Source organism: Martes martes (genome assembly GCF_963455335.1).
Source record: "Martes martes genome assembly, chromosome: 17".
NCBI lineage: Eukaryota > Metazoa > Chordata > Mammalia > Carnivora > Mustelidae > Martes > Martes martes.
In genome coordinates this window covers 7,231,375-7,259,291 of record NC_137905.1, presented here as the reverse complement: position 1 = coordinate 7,259,291, position 27,917 = coordinate 7,231,375, and the positions used below count along the sequence as shown (strand labels likewise).

General features: G+C 45.7%; 1 protein-coding gene across 2 annotated transcripts in view; it reads left to right on the top strand.

Moving 5' to 3' along the window:
• The first annotated feature begins 5,279 nt into the window (after nucleotides 1-5,279).
• Nucleotides 5,280-27,917, top strand: part of BCO1 (beta-carotene oxygenase 1) — a 40,924-nt gene continuing 18,286 nt past the window's right edge. The window contains exons 1-6 of one of the 2 annotated variants that reach the window (XM_080828199.1): nucleotides 5,316-5,505; nucleotides 9,146-9,274; nucleotides 20,941-21,047; nucleotides 23,062-23,191; nucleotides 24,778-24,925; nucleotides 26,504-26,651. In XM_080828199.1, the coding sequence (XP_080684325.1) occupies nucleotides 23,154-23,191; nucleotides 24,778-24,925; nucleotides 26,504-26,651 (334 nt within the window). In that variant the 5' untranslated portion in view covers nucleotides 5,316-5,505; nucleotides 9,146-9,274; nucleotides 20,941-21,047; nucleotides 23,062-23,153. Of the gene's footprint in view, nucleotides 5,506-9,145; nucleotides 9,275-20,940; nucleotides 21,048-23,061; nucleotides 23,192-24,777; nucleotides 24,926-26,503; nucleotides 26,652-27,917 lie in introns of both variants that reach the window. The other variant, XM_080828200.1, reaches the window with a different exon arrangement.

The following is a 27,917-nucleotide window of genomic DNA, read 5'->3' as shown; positions in this document are numbered from 1 at the left end:
TCTGGGCCTCTTCTAGAGCAGCTGTAATAGGCAACTAGTTATTACTTACCGTGTACATGTCTTCACAGCCAGCCCAGAGCAAACTTCAAATCTTAGACTTGGTTACGGATGTCTGTTTTCCCTTCAGGGACAGGCCAGAGATGTATGCATTGTAAGGTGTCAAAAAATTCGTTTCTGAATATCATATTGGCTGATCTTTCCGATTTTTCTCTCTTGCCCAAGAAAAGAAAGGAAAGGAACATGCTATAAGCTCCTGCTTTATTCCAAGCCCCATGATGGACATGATCAGAGTTTTTACAGTTTAATTTAAACTTTGCAGCCACCTATTGGGACAGGTATTATAATTCTTCTTTTCAAGATGAGGCAGCTGAGGGTCTGAGATTTAGGCAAGTAGCACAGACGCTCAGCTAATAAGGAGAAGAGCTGGGCCTCCAGTGCACATGGGTCTGTTGGGGTTGCTAGGGCCAGAGATGGCCCAACAAGGGACCACACTGCTCAGGCACCATGTTCACACCCTTGCTTAGTCCTTTCCCATGCCACGTTGGCTGGTTCTGGGATTTGTGCTAACTAGCAGCAAGCAGTGAAGTAAAACCATGCCAATCCTGGTTTCACCTTACAGGAGGCTGGCAGCTTCTGCTGCCTCTCTCTTGAAACACTTTTGGGAGGCTTTTGCTGTCATGGAAGGAGTCCAGCTATCCTGCGGGAGAGATCCCATGGAGACGGTCAAGGCCAGGCCCTGAGACTACATGGAGAGGGAGAGAGGCCCAGACCCAGTCTTCCTAGCCTGCCAGTCAACAACCAGCTAACTTGCAACCACAAAAGGAACCCCAAGTGATAAAAGCAGAAACCAGTCAGAGCCCGGCAGAGCCCAGTCAGCCCACAGAACTGAGCGCAGAGAGGTAAGAATAATGACAGGTGCTTTAACCGCTATGTTTCGGGGTGGTTTGTTTCATGGTAGTGAATGACCAAACCTCTTTTTTAAGGTGAGCTACTTCCTTCCATGTTCCCATTGCCCTCTCTGATGCATTGGCCAGTTTTCAGTCCACCTGAAGGCAGCAAATGTGTTAGAAAACCTGTCTGTGGAATACCCACTTTTGCTCTCCTCTCTAGCTCTGATCCTCAACCAGAGACTTCAACAAGCGGTAAGCACTGCTGTATGGGGAGGGATATGCCCTGACGAGCTGTTGGCCAGAACTGGGTTCCTTCTCATCTCTGAGGTTGTAAAAATAAGGTTGCTAATGACCTCCTTGCAGGGGTGTGTAGGGATTAAATGACATGCTGCTCATCAGACACCTAACATGCTACTTGGCACGTGTCAGACATCCAGGGAATGGCATTCATTAGAGGCTGGAGAACAGCTCCTACTCCTACAAGGCTCTTGTCCCGCTCTTCCCTTATTAGCAAAGACCTAGAAAGCAGAGGTCAGGCTTCCATGGGGCCAGAGCAATGCCAGAGCTTCTTGACAGAGAGCAGCTGCTGCTTGTTATCTCTGTTTATGAAAAGGGAGGATGGACGGTCAACATGAAGGCTTTCCCAGGAACCACGGCAGGACCCCTAACCCTTTGGGAAATGTATGTCCTTTGGGATATGAAGACGCTGCCTCCCAACAAAAGGAATAACATGGGAGTGAAGAAGGCAGAACTGAGTTTCAGTAACCACCTCTGTAACTCCAGAGCTTGGCAACTAGTCTGTGTACGTTCGAAGAAGACACAGAATTATTTTCCTGCTTCATTCACTGCTGTATTTCCAGCACATAGTAGGTGCTTAGTAAATACATGTTGAAAGAATAAATGAATGTGGGGGTGAATGAATGTTGCACTGCCTGCAGTCAACACTGCAGGTTGCCTGTCCCAAGCCATCCCCTCTTTGTTCCTTGCTAATGAAGTCTGGTGAGTCTGGGGGCAACATGCTGCCTGGGGACGTCACCTGATGGGTTTAAGAAAATCAGGCCATACCTGTTCCTCCTTACTGGGAATTGGTCTAGGGGTGGTCATGTGATGCCATTTAGCCAGTGAGACTGAGAAAAATCTGCTCAGATGGTTCTGGGAAAGGTTTTCCTTGGTATAAAGAGAGGGAGCTGTAAAAAGGAAATGCCTCCCCCCGCCCCGACCTTGTGTCTCTGCTTTAGCACGTTATTATGGAAGGACATGATTCCTGGGTTGAAGGCAATCACTCATAAGCAAAACTGAGCAAGCCCAAGGATGAGAAACCAACCCCCTGAGGGTGGCCTGGTAGTGCCTGTTGAGATGGCCCAGGACCCCCAGTTGACTTGAGGTCTGAGACGAAGACATACCCTCAGAGTTTCTGCAGATATTGTGTTACTTCCAGCCAAAGCACCTTCCCTTAACTCGAACTTTCATGATATCATCATGGGCTGAATTGGGTCTTCCCCTCCCCCACCCCAAGATTCACATGTTGGAGACCCAGCACCTCAGAATGTAACTGCATTTAGAGAGAGAGTCTTTAGAGAGGTGATTAAATTAAAATGAGTCCATTAGGTTGGGCCCTAATGCACTCTGATGGGTATCCTTATAAGAAGAGGTAACTGGGACACACAACCAGGGAGGCATGTGCCCAGACAAATGACCATGCAACGACACGGTGAGAAAAGATGGCCATCTGCATACGGGGTGGGGCGGGGGAGGCCTCAGAAGCTAGCCCTGTTGATACTTTGATCTTGACTTCCAGCCTCCAGAGGTATAAGAAAGCAGACTTATGCTACTGAAACCATCCACTGGTACTTTGTTATGGTAGCCCTAGAAAACTAATACAGATAGCCATTGTTATGATCAATTTATTATCCCCGTTATCAAAAAATCCTGACATCACCATGTAATTGTCCCCGGGGTGCAGTAGGGGCCTGAATAAAGAAAGCTAGCTTTGGTTCTCTGTGTTATATAACAGGGCAATGATATCAACCCAAGACTGGTCTTCTTGCGTCCTCCACCCATCAACACATCCACCCATTACTTCATTCCGCAAAGATCTAGCAAACATCCATCATGTGTCGGCACTGAGTAGCATTGTCACAGAGTGTGTACTTTGGAGTCAGGCTGCCCGGCTTGGCTTCCTGATTGTCTCCTAGTCGCTGTGTGACCTAAGGCAAGTTGGTTATCTTTCCTGACTTTCTGCATCTCTAGAATGATGCTAAGAATACCCATCTCCTAGGATTGTATAAAGTCGGAGCGAGCTAGCACATGTAGAGTGCTTGCCTTGCAAAGCACTTGACTCAGAGAAGGCACTCGATGTGGCTGGGGGCCATTGCTTTGCTGGATATACAAAACAGACAAGAAAGGAGACACAGTCATGTTTTTCCTTCTGTAATTTCGATATCGTCCTCTCCACAAACCCCGTGGCCTAGGTATTGCCACCCTGTTTTGCAGAGTAAAGTGAGGTTCAGAGGGGTTGTGACAACAGCCCGGAGATCCAAATAGGTCTTCTGAGCTCTAAGCCTTGAGCTCTTTTTTCCCCCCCGGCACCAGAGCTCCTGCCTCTGGTGGTGCATTTTTTTTCCCCTGAGCTCATCGTTTATGCCAGACATTCTCACTTAATCCCCGCAAGGACACAGCTTTCACAACCTAGGAATAATAACGCTGACATGGATACACATGTTTAGACCAGACAGAAGAATAAACTGGCAAGTTATGGGACTGAATGGAAAATGTGGGTCAAAGGGAACTGCCTTCTGGGCGAATGGGGAGGAAAGGGTGTTAATCGGTAGCTGTTTGGGGCCAGGTGCCTTTACTAGACCCTTGATTTACAGTACTTTGGGACTTTGATATCATTACACCCCCATTACACCCCCAAGGAAATGGAAAATCAGAGAGGATAAGGCAGACACATAGGAAAGGGAAGAATGTGAATCTAGTATCAACCCAAACACAAAGCATCTTCCTTGGACCAGAGCTCCTTAGCAGCTGCCGAGAAGCAGAATCACCCAGCACATGGCTAAGACCACCCAGAGCTGGGCACCCCCTTGAAAGTTCTCACGTCAGGGTGTATGGAGTGAGGCTCGGCGTGGGACCCAGGAGCACGTGCAGCCAGGTGATCGGAGTGTGCCGCCAGGGGTGGGCGGGCAGCCAGACCAGGCGGCTGTCCGGACTGGGCTCCCAGATCCTGGAACGCGGTCTTGGCCCAGACCTGACAGGAGCTGTACTCAGCAGCCACGTAAAGACCAGCACCACACCCTGTCTTCCTCTACCCGGAGAGGAAACAGCTGCTACTTTCTTTAAGCAAGAGGAGTAGAGAGGAGTCCATTAACTCATTATCCAACATTCAAAGCCACTTGAATATGGATTTTAGGCAATGGCATCACACGGAGAGGCACAAATACAGGGGACTCTGAAATCACAGATCGGTGTCGTTTCTCTCTCCTGTTAGAGCAGGAAGTCCAACTGACATTTGTTTTTGTTTTTGTTTTTTATAATTCTTCATTGTTGTCGAGTAGCGTTTTTGGTTCCCTATATTTATGGTTTAAATGGGTAAACATTTTATGTTTACTTCTCCTAAAAAACCTATAATAAATTAAGTTGCTCTTTGAATATGACTTTTTTAACTGGTAAAGGATTTATTATGAGTTCACTTATATGAAGTTCAAGAACAGAAAAAAACCTCATCTTTAGTGAAAGAAATCAGATCGGGGTTTACTCTGGAGGGTGGGATTTGGAAACTGACCAGAAAGAATCACAAAAGAACTCTCTGGTAATGGAAACACTCTAATATGAATTGGGATGACTGTTACATGTACATATACATCTCTCTAGTACATCAAGAAGTACAGTTAAGATCTGTGCATTTTACTCTAGGTAAAGTATACTTCAATAAAATCTTGAATATGATATTTTAAGGAGGGGGAGGCTCAGGGACCTTTATTCAAAACAAAACAAAAAGCTCTCTCTGCTGAAGAAGTTCCCACCATGTGCAGAAGGAATTCTAGCGATTGACACGCTTTCGGCTCCCCTAATCCCAGGTCCTGATAGTTTCTCCTGTTGTTCTGATCATAAATCATCTCCACTTCCTGGGTTGGATTATTTCAGGCTGCATACCTGCACAGAATGCACCCACTGAATTATCCTGCCAGTTTAAACCCAGCAGAAGAGTAGCTTTTCTTGCTTAAGCCAGATGTGGAACTGGAAAGGGAGTTGGGGTTACAGTAAGAGGGTTAAAGATTAGACAGGACTCCTGGCTAGGGAATTGACCTTTGACCACAGTTAAATAACACCAGCCCCAGCGCAGCCCCAGCGCAGCCCCAGCCCGCACCGCACCCCCGCCCCCGCCCCCGGCTGTGTGAGAAGAGATACCAGGCTCTCAGGAAAGGAGATGTAGAAGGAAGCTGCAGGAGAGCAGAAAGGAAAGAAAAGAAGGAACCAAAGATCGGTTGCCTGGAACACAGCAGAGTGTCTGCGCACTGTCACTATCACCCCTGTTCAGCGCCCCATGCCATGGATATAATATTTGGCAGAAATAAGGAGGAGCAGCTGGAACCTGTGAGGGCCAAAGTGACAGGTAAGCATTCTGTATAGACACGGGCTCTCATATATTTAGACATACACTTTTTTTTGTTCTGTTTATAAAGGTAAAATTTATTGTAAATTATTTTTGGAAAATCTGGAATGCAGTCTATAGCAGGGAATGATCCACAATCCAGACGTATTCTCTGTGAAAATCTAGGTGTGCTTCTAATACACAGAAACCGTTTCCAGGGAGAGGGAGAGTCATCCTCACTACTTGAGGCAAAGAGCCTGGGGATGCTCCGACTGGCATGAAGACAATGGAATGATTCTGCAGAGCATGGCCGTTCCAAGCGGGTGGTGCCTTTGTGCAAATCTGTGCACCCTAAGTTACCTTATCAATGGCATGAGAGGCGCACATGGGCTCCCACTTTTGCATGTGCATGCGGGGGTGGGGCACATGCAGAGCGTGTCTTGATGTCCTCGCAGGTGTGATCGGGGCCTTCGAGTACCCGCAGAGCCGTAAGTCAAACAGACCCAGAGTGGGACCCTCCACGAGAACAGTCCTTTAGCGGGCTTTGTGTCTCGTTTTCTTCATCTGTTACTCCTCCGGCTCTCTCCCCTTCTGTGCTGCCCCTGAGAATGGTGAGTGGCTAGCTCAGGCACCCAGGTCCTTTCATCTTCAGATACCCGGATCTGGAGGCTTTTCCCAAGTGAGCTTTCTCTGTGAGGAAGTCAGATGGGAGCTTTTCAACCAAGGAATTGCCTTGGAAGGCTTTTGAAAGAATAGCTTTTATGTGTGTTTTTCTCTGGCTACAAAGATAACGTATGATCTCTATGTGTGTGTGTGTTTTGTATATGCACGTATATAAAAACTTGGATATGCTAATGGGAGCACAGGGCAATAAAATCAGCTGTATTTCCATCCCAAGCACTCCTAATACTGGAGTACTTTAAGTTTTTACAAGATAGAGATTGTATAGACGACAAATTTTTTTTTCAAAAACATGTATATTTACAATTAATATTTTACAATTAATTTATTTACAATTACAATTATAATTTACAATTAATATTTTATTTTAGAAAAGAGAGCCTCCAATACGTATCCTTTTATGCTCTGGGACACCATCAACATGCTGCCCATAAGCTTTATGTCTAATGGCTGCACGGAAATCCTTGGCAATTTTAGAAAGCCGGAATCCTGGAACCTACAGATCTGAGTGGACCCCTGGATCCACATGAGCTGTTCTCCCCACCTCCACCCCACACCTGTAGTCTCCCCATCACCTGGGTGCTTGTTAGAATCACAAATTCCTGGGCCCACTCCAGACCCACAGAATCAGATATGCTGGAGGTGGAGCCCAGCAATGTGTGTTTCTACAAGCCCTCTGGTTGCTTCCAAGTGTGAGAACCACTGCTATAAATCATGCCTTCCTCCTTGAGGGAAGCTGAGGGCTGGAGAGGGGCTGTGACTTGCCCAAGGCCAAGCGGCCCATGAAGGACGTGCTCCCAACCCTCAGTCCAGGCCTCCAGTCCTGCATCAAGTCTAACCACTGGCCGCCCGTTAGCTAAAGATTGTCCCACGTTTGCCCATGAAGGCCATGACCAGGCTTCATGCTGGACAGTGCTTTGTTGGTTCTGAGACCTCCTTGGCCAGTTAATTAATTAATTAATTAATTAAAATAGTCTGCCTGTACCTACCACATAGGGTTACTGCAATGACAATATGATTTAATGCACCTGCTCCCCACGCCCCACTGGTGCCTGGCACATGGTGCTCAATACGTGTCCTTCTGTCTGGGGTTTTGTGTTCAGATTCCCATCTCTCTGCTCTGCCTCACCTGCCCCTTCTCCTGCATCTGGGTCCCTGTGAAGAGCCCCGCTATTCACTTAGTTGCCCAGGACAAGAGACGTGGGGCCCTCTGCCTCATATTCACTCAAGCTCCCAATCCTATCCATCCACATCCTCCAGCTCTCTTCTCTGTTGTTTCTCTCCATCCTTGCTCGGTCTTCCTGCCTCCTCTTGGCTCCTCCTCCTGCCACACTCTACACCACAGAGACAACTTTTGAAACCCCAAATCTGAGCATATTCCATTAATATGAGCTGTCCAGAAGAGGCAGATCTTTAGATTAGTGGTTGTCAGGAGGACAAGACTTTGGGGTAATGGAATGTTCTGGAACTAGATGGTGATGATTGCATAACATTGTGAATATATTTTTAAAAAATCCTGATTGTATACTTTAAAGTGGTGGAATTTTTTCGTTATGTGAATTTTATCTCAAGAAAAAAATTGCACATGCACAAAAATCTGATCCTCTCATTCCCTATTTTAACTGGCCAAGCTGTGCCATTCTGCTAACCTTCTAATCCACACCCTTGGTGTGGTCTCATTGACTTTTGTCATGCTTCATGCTTAGCTCTCAAGCCTCAATACTTATGCTTCCTCACTCGGAAATTACAGACCAGTCTTGCTAAACAGCTGGCACATCTCCTGGTCTTTGAGCTGGTCTTTGATCTCTCGGTTCGTGTTCCCCCAGCGATAAGAATTCAGATGTAAGTAGTTTAATTTGGGACATGATCCCAAGAAACACTGGGAGGGAAACCAATAAAGGGGGCATTGTCAAGCTACAGACCAGTGAGCCATCAGACCTGAGCTCTCTGGGCATAGTATATCACATGCCTCATATTGTCCCAACTGGGGGCAAGGAAGTGGTCACATGCGATGTCCAACTCCCCATCCATCATTGGGTGACAGCCACTTACAGGGGCATTAAGGCCAAGGTGTTCCAGCTTGCCTAGTGTGTGGGCAGAGCAGCTCCTGCAGTGAAAACAAAGCCCTCAGGCAAAGAGCTGCAGGTAGTGGCAGAATGTAACCTTCAGGGAGAGGTCAGTGCCAAGAGGACAAGGGTGGGGCACCAACAGTGTCTACTGCAGCCTGCTACCTCTAGAGCAGTGCTATTCAACAGAGATAAAATGCAGGCCACATGCATAGTTTTAAATTCTAATAGCCACACTCAAAAAAAAGTGAAAACAAAACAAACACAAAAACAAACACAGGTGAAGTTAATTTTAACAGTATATTTCATTTAAGGCAACATATCCAAAATATTATAGGTTCAACATGTAATCAATATTTTAAAAATTGCTAATGAGATATTTTATATTTTTTTCATACTTAGCCTTTGAAATTGCGTGTGTATTTTACAGTCTCCAGCACATCTCTGTTCGGACTGGCCGGGTTTCAAGTCCTCAGTGGCCACATGAGGCCCGTGGCTACCGTATTGGACAGCACGGTTCTAGAATGTTCTTTCCTCATGCCTTTGCGAGGCCAATAACTCCTCCTCCTCCTCCTGCTCTCACCCTACCTGGGGGTGAGGTTCTGTTCCATGCAGCCCCCTTGCTGAGCCTGTCACATTGCCTGCCTTTATTGTGGTGTGGTTGGGGTGTCTGTTCATCCATCTGCTCCGTGGGTGGTAAGCAACTTGAGGACAGAGATGACGTCAGTTCTTCTCGGTATCCTCAGTGCTGGCACAATCCAGGCATATCCTACCCTTTCTGGAAATGACTGCTGAAGGAATGAGTGGGCGCTGCGAGTCATGTGGGGACCGTGACCTCAATTCCTTTCCATGGCCACGTCTCATAGCTTTTTGGTTGAGATGTGAAAACTGGAAACCACTCTTTCTCTTAACAGGCAGGATTCCCACATGGCTGCAGGGCACCCTGCTCCGCAATGGGCCTGGAATGCACACAGTGGGGGAGACCAGATACAACCACTGGTTTGACGGCCTGGCCTTGCTCCACAGCTTCACGATTAGAGATGGTAAGACTACTGGTTTGGTTCGCTGTTGCTGCTGTAAAGACAACCACAAATTTAGTAGCTCAAAATAGCACTAATTTATTCTTACAATTATGGAAGTCAGAAGTCAAAACTGGACTAAAATCAAGGTGTTGGAGGCTGCAGGGAGATAGCCCATTTCCTTGCCTTTTCCAGCTTCTAGAGGCAGCCTGTCTTCCTTGGCTTGTGGCCCCAGCTGCATCTGCAAAGAGCAGCAGAGCCTCTTGCACACCTGCTCTCTCTCCCTCACTCTCCTCGCTTCCCTGGCTTCCATAATCACAGTTCCTTCTCGGACCCTCCTGTCTGACTCTTGTAAGAACCTTTGTGATGGCATTGGGCCCACCCAGATAATCCAGGATCATCTCCCTTCTCAAAATCGTTAATATAACCATGTCTGTGTTGCCCTATAAGTCAACAGGTTCCAGGGATTAGGACATGGACATCTTGCAGAGGCCATCCTTGAGCCAACCATAAGCACAAACCTCCCTGGAAAGGGGGCCAAGCTTCCCTTTCAGAGAGTCCAGGCTGCCAAATGATATGCCTTCTCATGAAGGTGGGCGAGAACAGGAGCAGATTACTGGCTTTGGAGTCAGACATGCCTCATGAAAACAGGAAGAGCACAGAGCTGAGGAGGCTGCTCACCAGGCAAGGGAGAGCCAGTCACTCAAGCAACCAGTTCAGTGGCTCTCCCAGAGGGGAGACTGAAATGACCGAATGAGACAGAATTCTGGGTTCAGGTGACTGGCTCACGAGGTAGATGTAAACTCGTTACTGTTGGCCACGGTGCTGGTGTAGGTCACAACAGCACACACTGAGTTCTTAAAGAGGTCTGGGATGGGTCACGTGGGGCTTTAGCAGGCTCAGGGTCACATGCTGGGGAAGTTCGTGTCCGGGGCTTCAGCCTGATGACATTTTTCTTTAACCCCCCACCTTCCAGCTCAACAAGCCGGTGACTTCACCTCCCTTGGCCTCTATTTCCTCCGCAGTAAAAAGAGCTTGATGATCCCCTCTGCAGAGCTGTCACGATCCTTTGAAGGGCCTGGTATCTAGCAAGGGCCTGGCACCTGGTAGGCACAAAACACATTGAAAATCCCCATCATTGTCACTGGGTTTGAATCCCATCTTCATCCTAGCTAACATGCACCTCAGCTGTGTGACCTTGGGCAAGTTACTGATCCTTGCTGTGTCTGTCTCCCATCTGTAAAATGGAGATATCAGAGTTGCCGTGGAATTTAAAGGCATTAATATGTGCAAGGAGCTTGGTATAATGCCTGGCACAGAACACATGCTCAATAAGCATTAGCATTATATTTGCTTAATACTATTTCTTCTAAGCCAGTCAGCAGTTATTTTTTTGAATGCCGACTCTAGGCCAGTGTCTTGCTCTAAGATTTCGCGAATAGAGACCCCATGTGTGAAAACCATGAGCTCTGAGTTTGCAAAAACTTAACAGATACTACTGAAACTCAGCTACAGAGTGGTGGTTCCGTATTGCCTGACAGCCCAAAGCCTTAACAGTCCCCTCCTTTCCTAGACAGAAGTTACCAGTGATTCCTAGGGAAATGCACACTGTTCTGGACAATGTGCATGGAAGGTAAAAGGACACTGGCTTGGGAGGCGGGGCTATTGGGCGCTTTGCTCTGAGAGTGCACTGAGGAGCGGAACCCCAAGCTCTCGGCTCCTCCGGGCCGAGAGATTGGGAGGCCGCCATCTTCATTCCCGTCCTCCGGAACTCTACGGAAAGCGCTCAGGGAACAAAAGCTCCCGAAAGCGAACCCGAGCGGATTACTTAGCCCGGCCCCTGGCAAGGGCGGTGCAATTCCGCCTGCGGCAAAGACACTTGAGAATCACTACAACAGGCCCCTCCCCCAAGAAGATCAACAAGAAACCATCCAAAACCAACTTCAGTCACCAAGAACAGCGGAATTCCACAGCAGGAGAAAGCAAATCCTACCTGGACAAAATGACAAGGCGGAAAAACTCACCTCAAAAAAAAGAACAAGAGGCCGTACCGAAGGCTGGAGACCTAATCAATACAGACATAGGTAGCATGACAGATCTAGAGTTCAGAATGACAATTCTCAAGGTTCTAGCCGGGCTCGAAAAAGGCATAGAAGATATTAGAGAAACCCTCTCCGGAGAGATAAAAGCCCTTTCTGGAGAAATAAAAGAACTAAAATCTAACCAAGTTGAAATCAAAAAAGCTATTCATGAGGTGCAATCAAAAATGGAAGCTCTCACTGCCAGGATAAATGAGGCAGAAGAAAGAATTAGTGACATAGAAGACCAAATGACAGAGAATAAAGAAGCTGAGCAAAAGAGAGACAAACAACTACTGGAACACGAGGAGAGGATTCGAGAGATAAGTGACACCATAAGACGACACAACATTAGAATAATTGGGATTCCAGAAGAAGAAGAAAGAGAGAGGGGAGCAGAAGGTATATTGGAGACAATTATTGGAGAGAATTTCCCTAATATGGCAAAGGGAACAAACATCAAAATCCAGGAGATGCTAAGAACGCCCCTCAAAATCAATAAAAATAGGTCCACACCTCGTCACCTGATAGTAAAATTTACAAGTCTTAGCGACAAAGAGAAAATCCTGAAAGCAGCCCGGGAAAAGAAGTCTGTAACATACAAGGGTAAAAACATTAGATTGGCAGCGGACCTATCCACAGAGACCTGGCAGGCCAGAAAGAACTGGCATGATATATTCAGAGCACTAAACGAGAAAAACATGCAGCCAAGAATACTATATCCGGCTAGGCTATCATTGAAAATAGAAGGAGAGATAAAGAGCTTCCAGGACAAACAAAAGCTGAAAGAATTTGCAAACACCAAACCAGCTCTACAGGAAATATTGAAAGGGGTCCTCTAAGCAAAGAGAGACCCTAAAAGTAGTAGATCAGAAAGAAACAGAAACAATATACAGTAACAATCATCTTACAGGCAATACAATGGCACTAAATTCATATCTCTCAATAGTTACCCTGAATGTTAATGGGCTCAATGCCCCAATCAAAAGACACAGGGTATCAGAATGGATAAAAAAACAAAACCCATCCATATGCTGCCTACAAGAAACTCATTTTAGACCCGAAGACACCTCCAGATTTAAAGTGAGGGGGTGGAAAACAATGTACCATGCTAATGGACATCAGAAGAAAGCTGGGGTGGCAATCCTTATATCAGATCAATTAGATTTTAAGCCAAAGACTATAATAAGAGATGAGGAAGGACACTATATCATACTCAAAGGGTCTGTCCAACAAGAAGATCTAACAATCTTAAATATCTATGCCCCTAACATGGGAGCAGCCAACTATATAAACCAATTAATAACAAAATCAAAGAAATACATCGACAGTAATACAATAATAGCAGGGGACTTTAACACTCCCCTCACTGAAATGGACAGATCATCTAAGCAAAAGATCAACAAGGAAATAAAGGCCTTAAATGACACACTGGACCAGATGGACATCACAGATATATTCAGAACATTCCATCCCAAAGCAACAGAATATACATTCTTCTCTAGTGCACATGGAACATTCTCCAGAATAGACCACATCCTGGGTCATAAATCAGGTCTCAATCGGTACCAAAAGATCGAGATCATTCCCTGCATATTTTCAGACCACAATGCTCTGAAGCTCGAACTCAATCACAAGAGGAAATTTGGAAAGAACGCAAATACATGGAGACTAAACAGCATCCTTCTAAAAAATGAATGGGTCAACCAGGAAATTAAAGAAGAATTGAAAAAATTCATGGAAACAAATGATAATGAAAACACAACAGTTCAAAATCTGTGGGACACAACAAAGGCAGTCCTGAGAGGAAAATATATAGCAGTGCAAGCCTTTCTCAAGAAACAAGAAAGGTCTCAAATACACAACCTAACCCTACACCTAAAGGAGCTGGAGAGAGAACAACAAAGAAAGCCTAAACCCAGCAGGAGAAGAGAAATCATAAAGATCAGAGCAGAAATCAATGAAATAGAAACTAAAAAAACAATAGAACAAATCAACAAAACTAGGAGCTGGTTCTTTGAAAGAATTAATAAGATTGATAAGCCCCTGGCCAGACTTATCAAAAAGAAAAGAGAAAGGACGCAAATAAATAAAATCATGAATGAAAGAGGAGAGATCACAACCAACACCAAAGAAATACAAACAATTATAAGAACATACTACGAGCAACTCTATGGCAACAAATTTGACAACCTGGAAGAAATGGATACATTTCTAGAGATGTATAAACTACCACAACTGAACCAGGAAGAAATAGATAACCTGAACAGACCCATAACCAGTAAGGAGATTGAAACAGTCATCAAAAATCTCCAAACAAACAAAAGTCCAGGACCAGACGGCTTCCCAGGGGAATTCTACCAAACATTTAAAGAAGAATTAATTCCTATTCTCCTGAAACTGTTCCAAAAAATAGAAATGGAAGGAAAACTTCCAAACTCATTCTATGAGGCCAGCATCACCTTGATCCCAAAACCAGACAAGGATCCCACCAAAAAAGAGAATTACAGACCAATATCCTTGATGAACACAGATGCGAAAATTCTCACCAAAATACTGGCCAATAGGATCCAACAGTACATTAAAAGGATTATTCACCACGACCAAGTGGGATTTATTCCAGGGCTGCAAGGTTGGTTCAACATCCGCAAATCCATCAATGTGATACAATACATTAATAAAAGAAAGAGTAAGAACCATATGATACTCTCAATAGATGCTGAAAAAGCATTTGACAAAGTGCAGCATCCCTTCCTGATTAAAACTCTTCAAAGTGTAGGGATAGAAGGCACATACCTCAATATTATCAAAGCCATCTATGAAAAACCCACCGCAAATATCATTCTCAATGGAGAAAAACTGAAAGCTTTTCCGCTAAGGTCAGGAACACGGCAGGGATGTCCGTTATCACCACTGCTGTTCAACATAGTACTAGAAGTCCTAGCCTCAGCAATCAGACAACAAAAAGAAATTAAAGGCATCCAAATCGGCAAAGAAGAAGTCAAACTATCACTCTTTGCAGATGATATGATACTATATGTGGAAAACCCAAAAGGCTCCACTCCAAAACTGCTAGAACTTATACAGGAATTCAGTAAAGTGTCAGGATATAAAGTCAATGCACAGAAATCAGTCGCATTTCTTTACACTAACAACAAGACAGAAGAAAGAGAAATTGAGGAGTCAGTCCCATTTACAATCGTACCCAAAACCATAAGATACCTAGGAATAAATCTAACCAAAGAGGCAAAGAATCTATACTCAGAAAACTATAAAGTACTCATGAAAGAAATTGAGGAAGACACAAAGAAATGGAAAAATATTCCATGCTCATGGATTGGAAGAACAAATATTGTGAAAATGTCTATTTTACCTAAAGCAATCTACACATTTAATGCAATCCCTATCAAAATCCCATCCATTTTTTTTAAAGAAATGGAACAAATAATCCTAAAATTTATATGGAACCAGAAAAGACCTCGAATAGCCAAAGGAATATTGAAAAAGAAAGCCAAAGTCGGTGGCATCACAATTCCAGACTTCAAGCTCTATTACAAAGCTGTCATCATCAAGACAGTATGGTACTGGCACAAAAACAGACATATAGACCAATGGAACAGAATAGAGAGCCCAGAAATAGACCCTCAACTCTATGGTCAACTAATCTTCGACAAAGCAGGAAAGAATATCCAATGGAAAAAAGACAGCCTCTTCAACAAATGGTGCTGGGAAAATTGGACAGCCACATGCAGAAAAATGAAATTGGACTATTTCCTTACACCACACACGAAAATAGACTCAAAGTGGATGAAGGACCTCAATGTGCGAAAGGAATCTATCAAAATCCTTGAGGAGAATGCAGGCAGCAACCTCTTTGACCTCCACCGCAGCAACTTCTTCCTAGGAACATCGTCAAAGGCAACAGAAGCAAGGGCAAAAATGAACTATTGGGATTTCATCAAGATCAAAAGCTTTTGCACAGCAAAGGAAACAGTTAACAAAACCAAAAGACAACTGACAGAATGGGAGAAGATATTTGCAAACGACATATCAGATAAAGGACTCGTATCCAAAATCTATAAAGAGCTTATCAAACTCAATACCCAAAGAACAAATAATCCAGTCAAGAAATGGGCAGAGGACATGAACAGACATTTCTGCAAGGAAGACATCCAGATGGCCAACAGACACATGAAAAAATGCTCCACATCACTCGGCATCAGGGAAATACAAATCAAAACCACAATGAGATACCACCTCACACCAGTCAGAATGGCTAAAATTAACAAGTCAAGAAATGACAGATGCTGGCGAGGATGCGGAGAGAGGGGAACCCTCCTACACTGTTGGTGGGAATGCAAGCTGGTGCAACCACTCTGGAAAACAGTGTGGAGGTTCCTCAAAAAACTGAAAATAGAGCTACCCTACGACCCAGCAATTGCACTCCTGGGTATATATCCTAAAGATACAAACGTGGTGCTCCGAAGGGGCACGTGCACCCGAATGTTTATAGCAGCAATGTCCACAATAGCCAAACTGTGGAAAGCGCCTAGATGTCCATCAACAGATGAATGGATAAAGAAGATGTGGTATATATACACAATGGAATACTATGCAGCCATCAAAAGACATGAAATCTTGCCATTTGCGACGACGTGGATGGAACTAGAGGGTATCATGCTTAGCGAAATAAGTCAATCGGAGAAATATAACTATCATATGATCTCTTTGATATGAGGAAGTGGAGATGCAAGGTGGGGGGGTTTGGGGAGGGGTAGGAAAAGAAAAAATGAAAAGATGGGATTGGGAGGGAGACAAACCATAAAAGACTCAATCTCAAGAAACAGACTGAGGGTTGCGGGGGGGAAGGGGGATGGGAGAGGGTGGTGGGGAAATGGACATTGGGGAGGGTATGTGCTATGATGAGTGCTGTGAAATGTGTAAACCAGACGATTCACAGACCTGTACCCCTGGGGATAAAAATACATTATATGTTTATTAAAATAAAAAAATTTAAAAAAAAAAAAAAAAAAAAAAAAAAAGGACACTGGCTTCCTTTCCATAAGGCCCTGCTTCACTGGGCTGTCACGTCCCTTGTGGTCCATTTCAGGTGCTCAGATTAGCGCTGCATGGGAGGCAACGCTTGTCCTCTCTTTGCAGATGCAGAAATGGGAACCTTAGAGAGGCTGAGTGACTTATCCAAGCGAGGTCACTGAGGTAAGGCTGGGCTCTGACTTGTGTTGTCTAGGGTTCAAGTTTGCAACCATCCCTGCTCTTCTTCTCACCCTAACTCATCCCCCTAAGAAACGGCAGGTAGCTTAAGTGAGCCCTTACAGCTTACTTATTGGCAGCTTCCACATCCTTCCATAGAGATTCTGGAGAAGAGAGAACCAGCAGGGGATGACCAAGCCATGGCTGTCTTTCCAGAAGCATGGCTGCCATCCACCAAAATCCTTGAGTGAGCTAAACAGCACGTGACCAAAGTTATCCCCCACTGCTTAGACTTTCTAAAAGTTTCTAGTAGATTTTCAAACTAAAAATTCATTGTCCAAGGTAAGTAGCTGTTTTGTCTTCTTTTATGGGATGGTCAGGTGTGACCACAAAAGGAGGCAGAGGGAGGCTTGGGAACAAAGCCTCTTATACTCACAGGTCTTAGGAGGCACAGAATGTCACACCAGCACACGGTGGATAGCACCAGGGTGGTCCAGAGGCAGAAGACAGGAGCAGGGGAAGCACATAGGCCATGGCCTGTCCTGGGGTTTCTGAGGGAAAGACAAGACGGGGCAGAGTAAACAGCTCAGGATTGGCTCGTGTTGGCAGGCTTTGGGCTACGGGGTGGTCTCTGGTTGCCTGGCAACTGGCCCTGGGGTAATGAAGGCAGAGGAATATTGCCTCTGGGAGTGCATGGGCCAGAGAGAGGAGATCTGGCTCTGAATTGGTGAGTTTTCATCTCAAAGACATGCTGGGCCCTTTGCTACCTCTAAGAATTGACTAGTCCAGAGACGGACAGTCTCCTCCAATCAGGAAGGTTTTTTTAAGATATCAAAACATAATATACAGAAAATTAAAAAAATATATACGCAGTAGCATGAAAGACTCAATTCTATGCATAATCTGGAACTGGCTGGAAAATGGGAAGTATGGAGAGAGTCCTCTCAACTGCTTGCCTTTCCCCATTCTGCTCTTGAATGTGGCCTGTGTCGAAGGTACATGCCCCACTCTACTTTGCAACGATCAGCTTGCCATTCTCCAGCCTAGGAGAATTTCTGTTCTGTTCATATTGTTGTGTCTTCATCACCCGGCACAGGGCCTGGCCTAGGGGGGCACTAGGAAACTATTTATGGAGCCCAAATGACACAAACAAGCTAAAGGGTATTTTGGCAGAAGGAAGCTGTACGTTCCCAGTTTATCTCTTCAACGCTCACTGCAGGGAGTGCTTGCTGGCCACTGGCCCAAGTGCTTCATGCCCACCCACAACTCAGTCCTCACTACAGCTCCTAAGGAAGGTACCTCTCGATTTTACAGCCAGGGAGGCCAAGTAACTTGCCCAAAGACACACAGCTAAGAAGTGGTGAGGTCAGATATAAACCCAAAGCTCTCTACATCCAGAATCTTATGACAGAAGCATTATGCAGTTCTGCTCCACTTCCCCCTCCTGCTGGCTACCTCTCTCCTCATCTCTCCAACCCAATCCTTTCGAGGTTGTCAGATTGCCAGCATTAGTGTGGCACAGCCTGGCCTCATCTCTCCTCTCCTTTACAACTCTCAATGGCGGGGTGCCTGGGTGGCTCAGTGGGTTAAGCATCTTCTTTTAGCCCAGGTCATGATCTCAGGGTCCTGGGATTGAGCCCCGCATTGGGGCTGCTCAGTGGGGAGCCTGCTTCCCCCTCTCTCTCTGCCTGCCTCTCTGGCTACTTGTGATCTCTCTCTCTCAAATAAATAAATAAAATCTTTAAAAAAAAAAACAAAAAAAAAAACCTCTCAATGGCTCCCCATTTTACTCCACAAGAGTAGAAACATAAAACAAAAATGTTAAGTGCTACCATACATGATTCAAGAGGACAAGCAAGGCTGAGCAGGATTCTCTGATTTACACAGAACACAAAGCCAGTATTTCTCAAAAGGTGGTTTATGTACCTCTTAATCAGAATCCTTTAGGATTAAAGCTGCAAATCCTGACACCCCACCCAGGGCTGAGTGAATCATAATCCTAAAGGACACTGTCAGAGCATCGGTGTTTCTAATACATTTCCTGGATGGCCCCTGAGCACATCCAGGTTTCAGAAAACATCCACAGTGGACCTCCAGCCTTGCTGCACTGTCCCACCCAAGACCAAGTTCGTCAGTGTGCCGTGGAGGTGGGGCTCAGGCTTCTCTGCCAGTGTTTCAAAGGACCAGGTGATAGTGCAGCATGGAGAACCCAAATCAGTGCCAAACCAGTAAGAAAAGACTGGAATAAGAAATCAGAAAGATCAAAAAATGGTTTGTGGCCTTCAGCAGAAATGAGGGAAAGTAAGTGCTTTAAAAACCCAATAAAGACTTAACTAAAGGAACAGAGTGGAGGAGAAGCTAGACTGACAAAGGGTATACAGGAGTGCTCTTTCTCGTTAAGTCTAAAGTCATTTCAGTTTGGGTGGGTTTTTTTGTTTTGTTTTGTTTTTTTTAAGTAGGCTTCACGCCCAGTGTGGAACCCAGTACTGGGCTTGAACTCCCCAGCCTGAGACCAAGACCTGAGCTGGGATCAAGAAAGAGTCTGACATGTAACCAAATGAGCCACCCAGATTCCCCTAAAATTACTTCAAAACTAAAAATTTTTATAAAACAGGCAGAGAGATGAATGAACCTAAGGCTCCTCCAGCAGTACAGTCGATAATTTTTTATTTAGAGGCAAGGTGGTTGTCCCACAAGGATTGGAACATGTAAATTCCAAGAGCCAGCATCATCAAAGTTTAGAGACAAAAAGAGCTCTCCAGAACTTAGCCTTTTCTGAAGCTGGCTTTTTCAATTATTATAGCTCTAAACTAGCCTTTTAGAAGTTTGCTTAAAATGGAGATAGATAGAGATACATATATAAAATCTCCCACTCCCCCAGGAATATCAAACTTGACCCAGTTCTAGAAGATTCCAGGCAGGAGCACATCTGTTTACTCGTGTCCCTTTAGAAGGAATGTGGCTAATTGGGGCTCAGCAGGGAGCAAGGTTCTGAGGAATGGCCTTCTTTAATCTCAGCCTCAGAGCTGAGTGTCAGCCTTGAGCAATTCCAGAGACACATTTTCCTGTGGCCCCTGAGCCCTTGGTGCGTGCTCTGGGACTGGTTGTTTATAGGAAATGGGCCGCCTGCTGACAGCCAGCCTGGGATGGGTGTTTACACTTCAAGTGAACATAGTTCAGCATTTTAAGCAAACCATGTTTGCCAGTGCTTTGTAGGTGGCGACCCGCAGAGAGAGTGACCAGAGAAGGACAGGCAGGCTCAGGGGGAGACCAGGATGGCCGTGAAGTAAGGTCTGGGTAGCCTGTGACCAAAGACCAATGTGTGTGGCCTCACCAACCCTCAGCTGCGTCTTCCTGCCTCCAAGATTTTGTTGGACAATTCAGACATGCTGTGTGCCCATGGGCCAAACTCCTTATATCATCCCATCTCATTTAAAACTGCCAATCCTATACTGGAGAGGGCTGGGTGATCCCTAATATCCAGTTGAGAAAATGGAGGTTCGGTGAGGTAAAGAGATTCACACAGAGTCACATGGCTTGGATTAGGACTAACCCCAGAACCAAAGCCTGCCCACTCTACCCAGTGCATCTCAATAGTGTATATAGCTTGTATTGAGCACCTATTATGTGCTAATTTCTTTACGGCCGTAAGCATCACAGCAGCTCCATAAGGAACATATCATGATCCTCGCCTCAGAGCAGAGAGGACCGAGTCTTGACTCTGACACAAGGTCTAGTGCATGGTTGGTAGTTGACAGAGCAGAATTCATAACCACCTGGAGACTTGAATCCTCTCAGGGGTAGAGATGTGCCTGCCTGCTTGCCCCCCACTTCCTGGCTGAAATGATCAGTAGATACTGGCTGAATACACGAACCCAGGGCCGGGATAACCAAAACCATTCCTCCCGGTTTCTTCTTGCAGCCCCAGAACAGAGCCCCCACTCCTGAAATAGCTCAGTGATAGTTATTTTCACAGCAGTCACCCTCGAAAAGACTTTTGAGAAGAGGATAGGTGGCTGTCTGCCCCCGGGCACACAGTTTACCTCCTAAAGACTAGAGAAAGAACTAGGAGGTCTTTCATGGTCTCTTCCAATTTTATGAAGACTAGCATCGCCGTTATTGCTATTATTTCCATCTAGGTGCACAGGCTAGAGTCCTTACCAATGAAACGGATGCTTGTGTCCTTTGGGGCTGGAAATGAAAATGCAATTCCAAGGGCAAAACTAGTTAAGGCTATTAGAGGTCAAGACAGCGGGTCTCCAAGACGGGGACTGGACAAGTTATGAGGGACCTCCAGGGGGCTCTCATGTTCTGTCTGTAAATGAGGATGTAGTTCATATGGGTCGGTTCTGTTTGTGAAGCTTCAGCAAGCCACGCAGTAATGGTAGCACATTTCCATAGGTGCGTTTTTAATAACCAGGATCAGATGGAATGGTCAAACTGACGGCGGTGGCTGTGTCAGCTTTGAATCCAGCTTTCCCCTCCCCAGCTGTGTGGCTTAAAGCAAGGTACTTAACCTGTCTTTGCCTCGATTTTACTCACTGGAGATGGGTTGCAGGACCGTAAGTTGCGTAAGCCCCTTATGCTTCATTTGGTAAGAAATTTGAAACCTTCAACTGTTGTTTAAATTTTGTCTTATTTTGCTCTTCATTAGCAAATGACATTAGGTTGATTATTTTCCCCGCTAAAGAACATATTTCTGGTTCGTGTATTTAATAACATTTCCAATATTTTAGAAGTAAACCAGAAAAAACACACATAAAGTGTCCACACAGTACTTAGCACACATATGCACAATAAAATATTAGCTCTTAGCACTGTTTCCTTTCTTAAATATAAAAAGTCACCAGACAAGAATTTCTTGGGAAGGTATTCTCTCCTAAGCCTATCGTCATGGCAGCGGATACATGATGGGCATTTCTCTTATCAACTTGTTTTATGGGAATGAAATGTCAATATGACCTGGGCACTGCTTTTTTGCATATTATAGTTGTCCCAGCATTGGAAGCATATATTATACTACAGCAACCAATGTATTCTAGAGTTGGGAAAAATCAACATGTCACTTGCTAATTAACAGCAAAATTAAATAAAAATTTAAAAACCTAGAGGTTTCAAATTGTCCACCAAATGGTTTGAAGTGCTCAGATATGCCAAGAGGGCCCCTGCCCCTTAACCTCATCCCATTCCTACTGCTCCCAAGCCCTTGCCTCATGCTGAAGGCCATCTTACTCAACTCTTGCAGGAGGTGGGGTGCCTTTCCCACCTCCAGGCCTTTGCTTCCACACTTTCAAGGAAGAGTGAGTGGAAATGCACTGCTCTCTCCTACTTGCCAACTCCCCAATCTATGGTAGGCAAATAGTTTTACTCATCTTCCAAGGGCTATTTCAAGTGCTACCTTCTCCAGGAAGCCTTTCCTGATCCATCCACTTCCAGATGGGCGTCCTCAGTTCTCTCCTCTCTGCCCCCCAAGCTCTAATCCCCCCTCTCTTCCAGAAGGAACCTGTGAATATATTACGTTACTCTGCAAAGTAGAAGAGTCTTTGCAGATGTGGTTGAGTTAAGGACCTTGAGGTGGGGAGATTATCCAGGGGAGCTCAGTGGAATCACAGGGGTATCACAAGGGAAGGGGGGGTCAGAGTCAGGAAAGACGTGACAATAGAATCAGAGGTCAGAGTGACGTGACCACAAAACAAGCAATGCAGGCAACTTCTAGAAGTTAGAAAAGTCAGAAACAGATTCTCTGCTGACACCTTGTTCTTTAGCCCTGTGAGATCCATTCAGGCTATACCTTCCAGAATGGTAAGATAACAAATTGGTGTCTTTTTAAGCCACTAAGTTTGTGGCAATTTGTTACAATAGCCATAGGAACCTAATACTGAACTACAACCATCCATACATTTCTAGGTTGGTCTTGATGAACTGATCAAGAGGTCCTACTTTTATGCAGTGAGTTAGATTCTCTCCATTGTCTATGTGAATTAGACATCCACACAGCTACTAACCCTCTACCGTACAGGGAATTGGGTGCTAGGTCATCCTCTGGTTGTGGTAGGTATCAAATGTCACTCCAGGAATTGAAATGGCCAGTGGAAGTTTTCCAAGGCTGAACTAGGTCCTGGCAAAACCCAGCCCAAGTATGGGGCCTTCTGGACCCGTCCTCCAAATCTGGACCTTCCCTGGAGGGAAGAGATGATCCATGGTGGAAAAGATCCATGGTGGAACAAATGATCAATATTCCAGGTCAGCACCTCTTGGCAAGGCAACTGAACATGCCTGAGCCTCAGTCCCCTTCTGTGTTAAATGGAGCTCATCGGGATACCTACCTTGCCATATTGTTGTCTCAAGTGAGGAAATGTGTGTGAGAGCTCACCACAAATGCTCTTTGTATCTGGTATACACTAAAGGGGACTGTCCTAGTGAATTCACCTTTCCTTCTGTAATATCCCTACAATGCCTGAAATCGGCCTTAAAACTCCATAAAGCTGTCAGCCTGGGCTGATTCTGTGTCTTCTCTTTCAGGTGAAGTCTATTACAGGAGCAAATACCTAAGAAGTGATACCTACAAAGCCAACATCGAGGCCAACAGGATTGTTGTGTCGGAGTTTGGAACAATGGCCTATCCGGACCCCTGCAAAAATATATTCTCCAAGTAACTGTCCGTTTGAATCTGGTCATGTTTTTTGATATCCTCAGTGGTCAAAACAACCAGCATCCACTCATCTGACAATCCTCTCTGTAGGGTGCATGAAAACGTTTACCTGGCCCAGGCTTTGCCTCTCTATGCCATGCAGTTCTTGATCACTGATAGCAAGAGAAACAAATGGCATCTGACACATTATTAGGTATTTTTCCATATGGCTGATAGGAGAGCAATTTGGAATTATCTCCCAAATTTATAAACGCACCTTCTCTTCAGTCTAGAGATAGGCTTGCTTGTGTCTGGAATGGCAGATGTACAATGTTATCCACAGCTGCATCATTTGTTATAATGAGGAACTGAAAACAACCCAAATGTTCATCAACAGAAGGATAGTTAAATAAATAAGAAACTGTACAAGAAAATACCAGGCAGGAGCAAAAAAAGGCAGGGTGGGTAATGAGGTTGCTCCCTATGTGCTGAATGGAAAGATTTCCCTGGTACCTTGTTGGGGGGTGGGGGGCACAGGGCGGAATAAGGTGTAGAAAGAGCATATGATAATCTATGTTTTATGTAAAAAAGCAGGAAGAAATCTGGATTTATTTTTGCTTGTATGTGCGTAGAGAAAGTGGGAGGATCTGTGAGGTGGGAAACTGGCAAATGAGAGAAAAAGATAAGGAAAGGTTTTTAGTTGAATACGTTTCAGATCATCTGGGCTATGATGACTATGAATGTATTACAAGTTTGACAATTAAACAGTTGGCCTGGGATTCAGACCCACTGTCAGAATCTCCTTCCTGATACTCTTCGGATATCGGCGAGTTAGGAAATGTGCTAGCAGTAGACTGGTCCGGAGATGGAAGATTGCTCCTGCTTTTCTGGACTGATGTCATCTTTCCAGTTCAGGATCCAGTGCTAGAGCATCCAGTGCCAGGATCCTGAGCTGACATTTGCAGGCGGGGGAGGAGCCAGGCAGGAAGTGGGTGGGCGGATACCGCAAAACCACCACCTGTAGGGCGGCTTTGCTGTTTCACCATTCGCCAGCAGGGGGAGCACTAACCAATACATGGATCTAGGATCTTCTGATCAAAGTAATGAGTTTTTCCTCTCACCATTTGTTTGCTTTTCTTAAAAAAAAAAAAAAAACACTAAACTAATTTCCTGGACAAATTCAGTGTGTCCACTGCGGACTCTCATTCCTTCCAAAAGCAAGGATTAGCTGTTTTGCTAGCCTTCGGGGAGCATTATGGAAGGGTACATACGATACATACGATTTCTGGGGAACTCCTTAAAATACTTCAGAGCAGCCTATTAGCTCTTGGTGTCTCTGGTGTGGGAGACCTTTGGATTTCTGAGAGCTCAGGAGGGTTCAGTTGGCGGCCATCTTGTCCCAGAGGACTCACTTCTTAGCTAATTCAGCATGGGGGTATCTTTAGGCAACCTGATCTCCAAGTCCTCCAGATTCCACAAGTGATCCTTTAGGACTTGGAACTTTCCCCCCCTTAATTGAAGTAGATCATTTTAAGTGATAGGAAAACTAAAACTAAAGCTGTCTTGAGCAGAACATTGATTTCCTCTTGATCTGCTTTCCTCCGTAGAGCTTTCTCCTACTTGTCCCATACCATCCCCGATTTCACAGACAACTGCCTGATTAACATCATGAAGTGTGGAGAAGACTTCTATGCGACCACAGAGACCAATTACATCAGGAAAATCAACCCACAGACTCTGGAGACCCTGGAGAAGGTACCAGTGAATCTACTATAACCGCATCAGTTCCTGGCCCATGGGAGGGAACCCCTGGGTTGGGCCATGTGGCCTGCAGGAACTCATGGGGCAGCCCCTCCTCTACCGCCATTGGATCCTGAGCTTCCCCAGCACAGCACTTAGCACTAGATTCTAAGCTCCCTTGGGGTGGGGGCCATGTCGTTTCATCTCTGTGTTTGTGTTTGTTCTGAGGGCTACTAAACCAAACTGCCACACACTTGGTGGGTTAGAACAACAGAGATTTATTCTCTCATGATTCTGGAGGTTGCAAATCTGAAACTGGGGTGTCCTTGGAGTCATGCTGTCTCTGAAGGCTCCAGGGGAAGATGCTGGCTGGCTTCTTCCAGGCTCAGGTGGCTGCCAGGAATCCTTGGTGTTCCTTGGCTTATAGATGCATCACTCCGGTCTCTTCTAGAGATACAAATCATTGGGCTGGGGCCTTCTCCATCCAGAATGACCTCATTTTGGCTTGATTACATCTACAAAGGCCCTGTTTCCAAATAAACGTACCAGGAGTTAGGGCTTCAACATATCTTTTTGGAAGATACAATTCAACCCATAACAGTGTCCACCGTCTTGGCACTGAGCGGGATCTTAATGGGAGTTTGAATGAATGTACTGGATTGCCCAGACTAGAGCAGCCCTACCTTGTATTGACCTGAAGAGGGAGGCCTTAGGCAGAGAGCAAGCGGACAAAAATAAACGTCCAAGCAGGTACCTTTCCTGGGCAGAATCAAGTCAACATTTTCATGAAAATCAATAGACCCACGCATTTTTTCTCCAGCTGGCTAATCAAAGCCTCAGTGTCTTCTCAGTACATTTTAACGATCTGTTAAAGGGAGTGCTTTTCTTAGCTGTGAAATTATGTCCAGCACCTTTTAAGCTGGGAGGCATAGGTCCAACTGATGTATGCTTTCCACAAAGCCTCAGAGAGGAAATAGTAGCAGAAAATGAAGCCTTGCCTGACTTTTGGCTGGAGGTCATGCTATTCTGGGGGAGGTGAGGAGGAGAGTTGGTCCCCCAGCCCCGCATTATTCTGTGGCTGTGCCTTGTTGTGGGCTTTGACCGAGTGTTTTTGTAACTCTCTGTTCTCAGAATAATCCTACAAGAGAGGCCTGGAGATTTACGCCTCTGTGGCCTGCAAAAGGGGGAGAATTTAAATGATGTAACCAGAAAGACACAAAGCAGCAGTTAAGATTAGCTTGAAGGCTGCCCCAGTGTGCAGGTCATTGCTCTGTGGTGAGGCATTCTGCCACCATGCTGAGGACACCCAGCAGGGCCAGGGGGCAGGGTTGCAACAAACGCCACAGAAAACATCCGCAGCTCAGCTCGCTGACTCCCCCTCCCCCCTCTATGCTCTCTGCACTGTAGGAGGCTGCCCATGAGGTTATATCAGGTCACACCGGTAAACATCCTCTTTCAAGGTGAAGTCTGCCTTATTTTCCCATCAGGAGATATGCAAAAGTCACCATCATCTCTCTGAACCTAGAAGCAGGTGCTTTTCATCACGTTTCACCCTTCCCCCATTTTTAAAACCAGGTGGCTATCATTTTGCAGGTTGACTATCGCAAATACGTGGCTGTAAATCTGGCAACAGCACATCCCCATTATGATGCGGCTGGAAATGTTCTGAACATGGGCACATCCATCATGGACAAGGGGAAGACAAGATATGTGGTCTTTAGGATCCCTGCCGCTGTACCAGGTAGGTCATTCTGGGGATATCCTGAAGGACAGACGCCACGGGTGGCTACCTCCAAAGAGTTCTGATTTTTATTGATGACACGAGACTCATCTGACACTTTCCCTCATGGGTGATTCAGATGACCATGAACACACCTTTCTTCTTCAGGGGAAAAGAGCTGCTGCCAGGCTTTGTTTTGAAAGACCGGATTCCTTCACTATTCTCACCTGCTTTTCTTTAGGCTCCAGTTCATTGGTTCATTAATTTATCCATTATTCATGCACCATTTACCTATGCACCCATCTGTCTGTCTGTCCATCCATTATCCATCCAACTCTCCATCATCCATCCATCCACCCGCCCGCCCATCAGACATCCTTCCTTCCATCCATCTTCCTTTCTTCCATCCATTTTTTTTTAACTTTTCTAACGTGACTTTGTATGCCAAAGCTGTACTGCCCACTTTTCCCCCCAGCCCCTCAAGTCAGGTTCCTAGTGTTGTTATGGACGCTGAGTCCTTCAGTCATTCAGACCTTGCAGACCCCTCACCCCATTCTCTGGGCCTTCTGAACCTTCCCCATTTAAGACCAGGAACCTGGCGCAAAGCCCAAGTCAATTGTGATTTCCTGTTCCTGAGAGGAGGAGGCTTCTGGCCCTTGTTTGCCCAGGACCCTCTTGGGAACCACACCCAGGAGACCAGGCCTCTGAGGGTGGTTGCACAGGGCTCAGGAGATGGGGCAGAATGACAAGGGTACTTGGCTTGACCTGCCGGTGCAGGAAAACTGGCTTCCATCTGGGATCCCTGCTGGTCCCCTCCCTCAGAGTCCTGTAGAACCTTCTGAGCTACTTACTAGTCTCTATTGGCAGATACGAGCCCCTAAGGTCAGAAGGCACAATGAGTAGTCTTGTTAAATGAAACTCCCATGAATTAAGCCAATAAAGGAATACAGGATCCAGCCAGACTCCTAGAATGTCAGATCTGGGGATGGCCTAGGCATTTAAGTTTGCCACAGCATATTACAAAAGAGGGTAGATAAGGCCCGGGGGGATCAGGTGACAGGCCCTCGGTCACACAGTCACACAGCTCACAGGAGCCTCCAGCACCATGCCCCAGCTCCCCACTGAGCCCCTGCTGCCTCCTGGTGGCTTCCCTGGGATTCACTCCTGTGTCCTGCCTCCTAGGCCGGGGTGCTTTCCATTTCAGTTGGCTTTGTGCTCCATTTGTTTTGTGAAGAAAAGAACCACCCCACAACCCCACCGCATCCCTCCCACCAGCCAGCTGTTTAT